Source organism: Homarus americanus, unplaced genomic scaffold (genome assembly GCF_018991925.1).
Source record: "Homarus americanus isolate GMGI-L3 unplaced genomic scaffold, GMGI_Hamer_2.0 scaffold16712, whole genome shotgun sequence".
NCBI classification, from domain to species: Eukaryota; Metazoa; Arthropoda; class Malacostraca; order Decapoda; family Nephropidae; genus Homarus; species Homarus americanus.
Window position 1 is genome coordinate 8,374,678 of NW_024757794.1, and position 12,841 is coordinate 8,387,518.

General features: G+C 34.7%; 1 protein-coding gene across 2 annotated transcripts in view; it reads left to right on the forward strand.

Moving 5' to 3' along the window:
• Positions 1-12,841, forward strand: part of LOC121857720 — a 128,334-nt gene that overhangs the window by 83,588 nt on the left and 31,905 nt on the right. The window contains exons 3-4 of one of the 2 annotated variants that reach the window (XM_042353823.1): positions 2,100-2,251; positions 3,599-3,601. In XM_042353823.1, the coding sequence (XP_042209757.1) occupies positions 2,100-2,251; positions 3,599-3,601 (155 nt within the window). The remainder of the gene's footprint in view (positions 1-2,099; positions 2,252-3,598; positions 3,602-12,841) is intronic. The other variant, XM_042353824.1, reaches the window with a different exon arrangement.

Below are 12,841 nucleotides of genomic sequence, written 5' to 3' on the forward strand. Positions count from 1 at the left end.
CGAGGCAGTCTTTGGCCTTCGCTGTGCCTGTGTTATGGCCAGCTTGTAGTACCTGTGTCATAATCAGCTTAGTAGTACCTGTGTCATAATCAGCTTAGTGGTACCTGTGTCATAATCAGCTTAGTGGTACCTGTATCATAATCAGCTTAGTAGTACCTGTGTCATAATCGGCTTAGTAGTACATGTATCATAATCAGCTTAGTGGTACCTGTGTCATAAGCAGCTTAGTGGTACCTGTGTCAAAATCAGCTTAGTGGTACCTGTGTCATAATCAGCTTAATAGTACCTGTATTATAATCAGCTTAGTAGTACCTGTGTCATAATCAGCTTAGTAGTACCTGTATTATAATTAGCTTAGTGGTACCTGTATCATAATCAGCTTAGTAGTACCCGTATCATATTCTGCTTAGTGGTACCTGTATCATAATCCGCTTAGCAGTACCTGTGTCATGACCAGCTTAGTAGTACCTGTGTTATGGCCAGCTTGTAATACCTGTGTCATGACCAGCTTAAGTAATACCTGCCATGACCAACAATACACAATGGTCCCCTACATCTCGAGAAGGTAGTGTCGTAAACATAGTGAGGTCCGAGGTGTGTGTGTGTAGTTAACGCTCGATACCTATGATCATCAAAATTACTACCGCCATATTTTCAAGGGAACTGAGTGAGTGTTCGTTCATCATATTAGTGTTGCTAGTCTCGCCACGCTAAAGCGATTTTATAGTCATTTGGTGGAATTATTCTTGTTTTCGTGTTTTTAGTTGATACGTTGTTTTATTGTTTTATAAATTGCAGGTAAATAAATTATGATGTTTATTGTGATATAATACTGCGGATGGAATATGCCGTTATAGTCAGGTAAAACTATGATATGCCATCTGTTTTAGGCTGTAAGTCACTTAATGTGTGGAGTCCTGTCATGTATATGTTCCTCAGCGACTCTCTAAACGGAAAATAAAATAACAGATGCTCAAAATCAAAGCTCATCTCAGTGTTCATTAGCAATGGATGAATAATTTTGAGTCTTTTCCTCGTCACGCTGAATACTAGATGAATCAGATTACCTACCACTAATTAACTTGGGATGCGGGTGGGGGCAGGATAGGATCGCTAGCGCCAACACAAAATTTAACACCTAATTATCACAATTTAGCTTCTGCAGGTTAGGTGTTAACTATGGAGAAACAATTTACATAATTTCACTTTGCGCTATAAATTTCTAACAAGTAACAAGCCGATGAAGGAGAAAATATTTGTTCTCCTAACAGGAATTCACATTTAGCTTGAAATTTTAGTTTACCTCTGAGGTGAAGGGAACACACCCGGTATGTTTTCGGACTTTTTTTTCATAATAATTCGATTCCCTCACACGAAAATAAAGAAGGACTGACCTTTAAATGAATTTCACACCTCTTTTCAGGGTGTCTTTAAATGTTGGTTGGTGGAAGAACAGAAAAGGTGGATCACGTATTTCCACAGTTTCTTTTTTATCACCTAGTTAAGCTGGGGTGTTTGTCCTGGCAGGTAGGAGAGGGAGAGAGACGGACGGCAACAATCTCTACACTTGCTGGAATATCTCGTCTGAACTTTGTGTTGCTCTGAGGAGAAATAGAACCGACGAACAATATACTTAATTATACTCAGAAATATACAGCTATTTTGAATCTTCCTTCATGGTATACGTATACTTCAGTACAACGAGATGTAGCAAGATTATATCAACACAAAAACAAACATTTAATATGAACTACCGTTCTTTGGAAGAAATAAAATGGTGGCTAGTATTATTATTATTATTATTATTATTATTATTATATTATATATATATATATATATATATATATATATATATATATATATATATATATATATATATATATATATACCAAATAAAAAATTATCCCCAAATTTGAGTTTTTTTCGATAATCGAAGTTCATTAAGATGCATCGGGATGTAACTATATTACTACAACAACAATCATATAATAAACGAAAAAACAAATATTCGGTAAGTTTTCGTAAGACCAAAAAATTGCAGTAACTATTTTAGATATACAGTATATATAATTAAGTCTTGTTTTTCTTGAACCCTGCAGGAGAGACGGTGACGGAGGATCCTGTGTGGGACATCCGACACATCCTGCCGGAGGCGAACCTCGAGAACAACACTGTCACTGATGTTACTGCAAATGTGGGAGATGTAGCTCACCTTCCCTGCCGCTTCCCTCAGCTGTCTACACTCCATCAGGTAAGAGGTGAGAGAGAGAGAGAGAGAGAGAGAGAGAGAGAGAGAGAGAGAGAGAGAGAGAGAGAGAGAGAGATAAACGCAAATGGGTCGGTTACAGAGTCAGAATAATAAACTAGGTACAGTATATAGACACCATGCAGAAATTGGTTGAAAAGGGAGAAGGAGAAGAATAAATGGTAGTGAGATATTGATACCAAGAGAGGGAGAGAAGCCAAGGGAATCAGGAGAAGACGTGAAAGGAGTAAGACAAAGAGAGACGGAGAGAAATGCATGCATGGACAGAAACAGAAAGAGAAGATGAAAGAGAAATTCTCACTGTGCAAAAAAGAGACAGAAAGAAAAATAATATTTGCAAGTAAAATAAGAGAATACAGAGAGATTGATGTACTGAGAGACCTCGGGAGAGAGACACACACAGGGAGACATATAGAAGAAGATACAGAGACATAGGGAGATACAGAGAGAGACTAAAAGGCACACAGGGGATGAGACTAGGAGACAATCACAAAGAAGTAATCTAGAAAAAAATCGAAAACAAAACCAAAATAAGAAAGAAAAAAGATAAATAAATGAAGACTAACACACACACATACACACACACACGTACACACACACACACACACACACACACACACACAAGGAGACAGAGGGGAGACAAAGATAAATGAGGGGAGAAGCAAGACAAAGAACACGTATCCCCGTCTCTACTAGTCTTGCAACTTCCCTTACCAAAGCAGGCGAGAGAGAGAGAGAGAGAGAGAGAGAGAGAGAGAGAGAGAGAGAGAGAGAGAGAGAGAGAGAGAGAGAGAGAGAGAGAGAGAGAGAGAGAGAAATCATAAAGGAAAATGGTGAAGAAAGAAAACAGTGTGTTTGTGTGTATATAAGGGAGAGGTCGTAATAAGATTAACGAATTAAAACTGTAACAAAGGAACGAAAAATGCAAAGAAGTGACAGAGAGAAAGAGAGAGAGAGAGAGAGGAGGTTCAGCGCGATTCACAAGGGAGAAATTATAGAAAGAAAATATAAAGAAATAAAGTTGGCTGTCCAAGACGACATCATAGACAAAGGAAATGATAAGTTGGAAACTGGAATAAAAACAGGAGAGAGAGAGAGAGAGAGAGAATTGCCGGGGAGAAAGGTTTAAGGTTTAAATTTTCAGTGTTGGTGAGGTAAGATGTTTAGAGAGAGAAAAAAGAGAGAGATAAAAGGAAGAGAGAAGGGAAAGAGGTAGATAAAAGAGAGAAAAGAAAAGAAAGTTCTACAAAAAAATATAAGTTCCCTGAAATGGAAAATTAAAAGAAAGAAAGAAAGAAAGAAAGAAACAAACAAACAAACAAACAAACAAAGAAGGTAGCGGTGAGAAAGGAGAAAGATGGAGTTTGCAGGTGACACAAATTTCCTGAGCTGGTAAGGTAAGATGTTCCGCAAGAGAAAGTGAGAGAAAAAAAAAACATAAAATTTAGAGAAAGAATCGAAAAGGTGAGAAATATTGAGAGAAGGTGAGAAAGAAAGTAAGAATGAAAAGATAGAAAAATATATAATTAAAGAAAAAAAATTGAGAAAGTGGGAAATAAAGACTGGATAGAGAGACATAGAGAGAAGAGATAGAAATAAAGAGAGAGTAACAGATAGAGAGGAGAGATTAAAGAAATAGAGAAAAAGAAAAAAAGAGAAAGTAATAAAGACAGTGAGAGAGAAGGGGTAGAAATAAAAAGAGCAAGAGAAAGAACAGAGAATAGTCAACACTGGTAAAACATAATTAACACAGGTATATAGACGTAAAAATAAGCTTAACTCACTTACTATTTAATCCAAAGATAAACACCTCACACCTAATAATAACCAACTTATCAATTACATCAAAATAAGACAACTTTTACCTACAGCCAAATCAAAACCTCCAGCACATAATAATCCATTCAGACGCAAATATTAATTCTCAGGGGAGTATTAATTTACATTTCATTAACCTATCTCAACGTCTAAAGTGGTTTTGCTAGAGAACTTACAGGTGTTCAAGAATCGCAGATAATTCATTGGTTGTTGTGTAGGTTAGTGAAGGGATAACTAACCACAATACTGTACACACCTGTGGCTGTTGATGATATAACTCCAGAAAAACACTCGTTGTTGATGTGTGTGTGTGTGTGTGTGTGTGTGTGTGTGTGTGTGTGTGTGTGTGTGTGTGTGTTCGATGTTAACAGATAAGCAATATCGACCGTACCTTTTAACATGTCTGGCTTCTCAAGTACAACATATGCGATTATCATTATTCACTATTATACTGTGACGTGAAGCTGAAGCGGGGATCATCCAGTAAAATCTCACCCATGACTTATATGAAATGTTCACACAATTACTATCACTTACCGATATTGTACACACACATGTAATTACAAGCCTGACTTATCCCGAGAAGCAGATATTCATTAATGCCAACTACACGAGGCATAAACAGTTCTATTTAAGTACAGTATACAAATACATGCGCATGAATACATAACATAAATTCGATGCTGAGAGTTAATTTATGTATCGTCGTTGAGATCACGTGAGGTAGTGTTCCCATCCCTCTGGTTTATGTCACGTTATCTCACCGTAAAAAGTTGAAACACAAAGTAATGACTAAAATAGAGTTTGTTTTTGATGACTTAAATATCTGGCAAATATGTGAATGAAGAGATGAATCATATATATATTTTTTTTTCGTCTGGGGGAAAATCTAATTCGTTGAGACAGATCTTAAAGCCAAAACAAGAACCAATAAATCGAGACATGATTTTCCTACCGTCCTCTTCTCTCTCTTTTTATCATCCTTCTTTTTTTTCTCTCTCTCTCTCTCTTTCTCTCTCTCTCTCTCTCTCTCTCTCTCTCTGTAATCGGCATCCTTTCAGTTGTGCTATATACCACACATAACTTATGCACTCGTCATAACTGTGGGAGTAAGACACTTACTTGTAATAGTCTGTGTGCGTGTGAAACTAGTCTGAGTGTTATATGCCAAGTGTATGAGAGACACAGTGGTTTGTTGAAGCTCTTTCTCGTCTAAAACAAATAAAACTCTAATTTTAAAACTTAACTCGTATTAAAAAAAATACACAACGGAATACAAGAATATATTTCTCGGTGGTACAATTCACTAAAATGACAGATACTACGTTAGAGCGACGCGACATATACACAATGGTTCATTATACATGATCAAGTTTTTATGAATGTTTCGAAATCATTTTGTACTGAAGGGACATGAATACAATATTGACTTATGATACTACTAAGAGTCTCTGTTACTGTGATTCCCGCCTAGAGTCACACACTCAGGTCAACATTATTTTCTCTGTTACCTTTACACAGAATTATATATATATATACTCTTTATCATTATTATTATCATTATTACTATTATTATTAATCCCACTATTGGTGAAAGGCAAGAATTTTTGTTACAGTATCACACTTACACCATAATAGAAAGTTTAACAAATATAATACGTAAATTATTAGAACATATGACTCCCTACTGACTGTTAGTGACGATGCTTGGCTGACACTTGTATGCCACATGTTTCTCACAAAAATATAAACTACAACACTATAATATATTTTTCGTTTCATATGATTGTGAAAGGCAATATATATACTTTGTAATTCTTAATATCGAATAAAACCTAACAAACTATTTTTTTTATAAGGTTTAGTTATAGTATCTTTTATATTATCTCTAGACTGTAATGATACTACCAGAGAGAAACTTGGGATGGTTATTACAGATGTTGATGATGTTACCGTGTTTGTTACGACGTTATAAGGCATTTATTGTTATGTTTATTTAGCAACATTAATATATAAATTAGTGTTACTGATATAATTTATTTATTTCAAAGTATGATCATTTTGGGAATTCTAGAGGACTATAATTACAGCCTTCCTACATTCTGAAAATTATAAAGGACATTATTAATAACATTTGGCCATGGAATTCAATAGCTGCTATCATCATCATGTTCCAAACTTGGTGATTCAACTTTATTCGTTTATCATATCTTTATATTTTGAGGTGAAAATGTGGCGATAAGTTTTCTTACTGATTGCACTTTGGTCTGTATTGCTTCCTTAAATAAGTATATTGTGATTTAGGCAGCCTGTTAATATTTTAGGGTTAAATAACAACTATAATAAAACGAAATTTGGCTGGCTGATATTTTGCGACGATCCCAAAATCAAAAAGACAAAACAAAAATGTGTTTAATTTTGTTACTTGCCAGGAGTAAAATTTTTGCAGCAAGAAATTTCTCTATATTTTCCACAATCTTTCCATGAAGATGAGGTGATGTTGTTTTTAGTTCCCCGCAGAGAAACACTGATTTATAATTAATGTTATTATGATGATGGTGGAGAGAGATGCCACAACAAAGGGTGAGGCAGTGTTGCTTTTATATAAGAACTTCGAAATATTTGTTATTAATATTATCATTATTATCATTGCTATTAACTAAAGTTTTTCGAGTGATGGTGTTATCTTTCAGTTGATGTGTTGACTCATCCAGACTGTGATCATTAAGAGTAACATTCTGACACAAGGAATATTTCCTCCTCTCAAGGCTTAGCTTCCTAAAGTCGTTGTTGCCGGAGTTCAATATTTCACAGCAGCACAACTCTCGTTACTAACTGTTAAACAATTTCGTTTCAGACAAAGGGTTAAGACGACAAATTCACTGGATGACTGGAGCTTCTGTGCCCACTTTCTAGTCTCTAAAAGTGTCAGGAAATATAATAAGCGGAACACTCGTGGCCGACATGTTGGCAAAAGGCTAAACTGAATTTTCAGGGAGAATCGCTTTTCCGAAAACTTTGGTATTTCATCAAAGTTGCATAACTGTGGATAAAGGGAAATAATATTCCCTGAACACAACAGTCAGGATCAAACGTCAAGTATAGAAAACTCTGTTTCATTATATTACATATATACATTTTCCTTGCGCTTCACTCGTGGAGTTATACACTTTGCTTAGTTCACTGTTGCTGAGCTGGTATGATTCACAAAGTTAGCTGTACGAGGAAATAAAAGCTCGGACAATTCTCTTAACAGTTTGGTGGGATACGAACACGCAGTCTAGATAAATATCATAAGCAATATCATTGTGATATATTAAATATCTTCAGCTCACAATATGAGTGTATGTATTATTTTAGTACTTTTGTCACAGGTTGTTTAATAATCTCTGTCACTAACGTGAGTATTGCTTATGTTTCCTTGAAACTCGCTTTTATATTTGTAGACTACCTATATATTTCAGGAACACTTTAACATTTATATAACGTAGCTCAGCCTTTAGATAACTAAATATACCTATGCATGCTTATACACTAAATAAATACCATCACAATACCAAGTTATATGTATATATATATATATATATATATATATATATATATATATATATATATATATATATATATATATATATATATATATATATATATATATATATATATATATATATATATATATATATTAAATTTATTTGCATTATCTTCTTTACAAATTACCGGGGAACCACAGAAGGTATTTACAGCTCGTGTTGTTCCACCCTCCCTCCCCCCCCTCCGCTACCCAGCACACCCCACCCTCCCCACCAACCACCTTTACACCGTCGTACTAATAAACTTTAGCAAATTCACCAGGGCACAACAAATAAAAAACAAAAATCAGATGTTAAAACATAAATAAGTTGATGGTGAAAATGTAAAAGTTTTTTCTCGCTTTTTCTTACCTTTTTTATACGATTTATTTTCCCCACAGAAGCAAAGCCTTAGTGAGTACAGCATTTGCTTATGTTTCATACTAGACTCTGGGGTGCCTCTCTTCACCATACTAGACTGATTAGTTCCTTACTCATTTCTTGTTATAACACGGCCGTCTTTCCCTTCTGTATAAGGACTGAGCACCTGATAACCTCCTAAAACACACCATTATTGAGATTTTAAATGAACATCACTGTAACAATGGCCATTAATGTATGTGGTGTGCCAATAAACAGAAAGAGATGGCCTAGTTTACTGCGGTTGTTATAATGCGGAAATAAATAAATCAGTCGTTTTAAATGCAACTATGTACTAAAGTCTGGAAATGTTATAACAACCAGCAGAGGTCAAGTGCTTCAGCAACAATCTCTGAGTCTCCTTCCTCAATCACCTATAAGACCCATCACAAGCGTAACTTATCAGGTGTAAAAGTCCTTAATATTCTTTCTTACAAACTTTATAATGCAAACCATAAGCAAATGCATAAGTCAACATTAACTTAAGCCACTTAAATATTCAACTAAATACAGCATGGAATTTATCATGGTAAAGTTAAACCACTTAAAATATTCAACTTCATTTAGTGAGGTCAGGTTTACTTAAATCTAGTGGTGGTAAACTAATAAAACATGTTCTCTCGAGCGTGCAGGAACTAAGTGGTAAGGCGTGTAAGCTGCTATATATTCGTATGATAACACTACAGGAAGAAATAAAGACTAATGTGGCATATATCACGTGACGGGGTGAAGATATTGACACAGGTGGACACATGATCGTGCTACAATAATCAATATACAAAAGGGAAGAAAATAATTACTTAAATGTTTTTCAGTAAAGGGTTGAGAAGCTTAACGACTTGTGCCACCAGAGACGTTGGGGAGGAGGGGGGGTAGAAGTGACAGGAGGTGAAAAATATGAGGGGGAAGAGGTGAAGGGGAGATGGCGAAGATGGGGAAGGGGAAGAAGGGGAAAGGAAGAAGGATAGAGAGGAAGGTAAGAAGGGAGACATAGTGGAGGGAAAAGACGGGAGCGGATAGGAAAGTAGAAGGGGAGAAGAAAAGGACAAAGTGAAAAGGAAGAAAGGGAGAATGAAGTGAGATTAAAAGCGGAATGGAGTGAAGTGTAAACGTGAAATAGAAGGAATAAAAGAGAGAAGGCGAAAAGGAAGGATAGAGGGAGAAGAGAAAAAGGTCGGAAAGAGTAAACGTGAAATGGAATGAATTAAGGAGGATAGGAGAGACAGAATGCTAGAGAGGGAGTATTGTTAAAGGGAGGGAAGAAGAGAATGAAAGATTTAGGAGGAGAATGGATGAAAGGAGGGAAGGAGAGAAGGAAGGATAAAGGAGGAGAATAGAAGTAAGGAGGGAAAGAGAGACGGAAGAATAGAGGAGGAGAATGGGTGAAGGGAGAGAAGAGGAAGAAGAAGGAGAAAGGGAAGTCGTGCGTCATCAGGGTTCCCCCACTGCGTCATCCGAGTTTTCTCAAGTTGTCCGTAAACTTGTTAGTGTCTAGACTTTGATCGAGGACTTTTCACATATGTTTGGAACTTCTCAGGCAAGGATTCAATTAATTTGGAGCCCTTAGGGGGGAAGATACGTTAACCCTGATACTGCTTATAACCCTTATTATAATGTGTACGTATACATCAATATATATAGTCTGTAGGCCTATATAAATTTATTGTTGTAGAATCTATATATCTTCCTGAAGTTCCTGTAATACAAGAAGTTACATTAGGGTTTGTGATTTTTGTTAAGTCTCGTGGCCATCCTCACTGTAATGTCTCGTGGCCATCCTCACTGTAATGTTTCGTGGCCATCCTCCGACTAACAAAAATATTCTACAATGTTAGGGTAGTCATGATAAACATTTAAACACTGTCTATAAACCCATTTAGTATATACTGTATACTGAATGGAAATACAGAATAACATTTATTTTGGTATTGTGAATTGATGTATTGTATTAGTGTTGCAACAGTTTTGGCCTTTAAGCGTAAATTCGATGTTCGTAAATAGTGTAACAAGTTATCAAGAATTAAAAAGTAAAATAGATAGATGATTTATTATAAGTAAAACATTATCTTAATACTTGACATTGGAGTTAACCTTTGATATGGTAGTGAGGGTGACGGTACAAGGCGATTGGTCACTATTGAGTAACTTCCAGTAGTCATCCGTGTTGATAAAGTAACGGAGGAATGTGTTTATCAATATGCATGTCACGAAGGAGATATTTTCTTAGTGTCTGTATATAAATATCCTTCTTTACAAGTACCTTTATCATGGTAAGAGTCGCATGTTGAATAATAAAAGATAATATACAGTAGTTTACGTATAATAAGAAGGCTTGAGTCACCTTCCTTATACTCCCTAATACCATCTGGGTAGAATTTTAGTCTCCTTCCTCCACACTCCCTCACTGCAAGATTTCATTTAGATTATTATAATTTATACCCGGAATAACTATATCCCTCGTCCTGTTAGTTATTTAAAAATTCATGACAGTTACATAAAAAGGTGTTTGTGTTTTGAATGTCAGACAATGCTCTGTGTTCGTTTGTAAATGAACCAGATATTTAAACTTTCATTTCCTAAACCTCTTCTGAATTCTGTTTGTTTTTCAGAGCGATAAATTATTATTTTTTTTAATATACGTATATACAAATAAATAGTATTCCCAATATTGTGTTTAATGACTTGTAATCTATATGACATCTCTATCTTACACAACAACATCCTAGGGTATACACCTCGCTTACTCTCACGTTGCTCCAGTCTATACACTCAAGACAGCGGCTCTTCCTAATTTCTCTCTTAGGATTATCATTCTTATGTTTATTATTTCTTACATCTTATTTCTCATTAGATCTTTCGTCCGATCTCATAAAAAAAATTGATATATTTTATTCTTATTATTGTTTGTTTCTCATGGTACTGTATATGATGTGGCATTAATTATGGCTTAATTTGCTTGGAAAGTCGCATTACTAAACTCTTCTGCCTATAAAACTTTTCCTTGTACAGATTTTTTCAAACAAATTTTTTCGTAATATTTCTAAGAAAGTATTTTACGTTCGCTACATATTTTTTTTTTTTTACATATTTTCCGTCTTGTAGGATCATATTACTCCCATCCATTTGTGTTTATGGTTATGTTTTTCATACTTAGTACATTATTATGGTTATTTTATCCACATCTTTACCGTTTGGCCTTCATTATATCTTTATCTTTTATTTTGCTAGTTATTTACCGTCATCCTTTCTTCTGCTTTACTAAATACACCTCATATCACCGTCTGTTATTTTATTAAGAACTCACTTTCATAGATTTACTTATTCCTCAATTTATCTATTCTCCTCTTTCCATATACAGTACAGTTTTCATCAAAGCTATCCTCATTCTCCTTGTTCTTAGCCTGTCTATGCAGTTTTACGGTTCCATGGTTCATCATTGTGCCATAGTGGTGGATGTACACACACACACACACTCTCTTCAAAGGAGCTATAAGGATGGGTCCGATAAATTTCATAATGAACACTGTAACTCCTGTTGTCTCGGTAGGGTTGTCAAAATCTTCGTCCGTTGTGTCACATTATCTCACACAAAATTGTAAAGATACTTGTTTGATTGTGTGTACAACTGTATCTTATTAATTCTGACACACATAATGTCTATATCTTATTACATACTAATCATATTTCGTTGACTTAATAATGTACTACTACTATGCTTCAACAACCATGGGATTTTTACCCGTATTCTAGGTCAGTATTTAGTCTAGAATTTTAAGATATATCTCTCTGGTTCATCCTAAGACATCATCTTTATACCCTTCAGCTCTCACAATGATGATGACTCAGCTTCTAATCAACCAATCCTTGTTGAAAATATCACCCAACTGTTAAATGATTTGTAACCTCTTCATCACCTGCTCGGCCACTCATATTTCACAATTATGTTTCCCTTTCTCAAATCCAACGATCTTTATTTTTAGTGTTTAGAATGATTTATCTTTTTCCTACACCCCTAATTGCCTTTATTAGTGTTCATATCACTTTTATTAATGCAGCAGTGATCATTAGTGTATTATGAATAGTCTTAGTGTAAATAAACCTTTTAGATTTTCGTAGTGATGTATTTAAACTAATATTAGTAGTTACCGTCTCATACTATTATTCCTTACCTTGCTTTTATCTGCGTTTCCCATTGTTTATATGGCCACCTGCTTATCTGCATGATCCCTAACGAGTAAATAAATAAATAAATAAATAAATATATATATATATATATATATATATATATATATATATATATATATATATATATATATATATATATATATATATATATATACTGTATATACCACACAATGTTCTAATCACAATAATCCATTCTTTATACCCTGACAATCCAATTAACCTCCCTTGATCCACTTATATCCACCCCTTCTCTACCACACGTGAAAGCATTCTGTCTCTGTTTTTACGATTACTATCATTTCAAATTACAATATTGAATATCAGAATTCATCTAAACGAACTAACATATTTTTTATGATGCTTGGCTTTGTTCTACTGATTGTTCCAACTGTGTCAGACGTGACCTAGAGAAAAATAGGATAGGATCTGTACCAGTCCTATATTACCTCTCACACAACACCCAGCCTTGACAACAACACTGACGTCAGCACTACTGTAATATATATATATATATATATATATATATATATATATATATATATATATATATATATATATATATATATATATATATATATATATA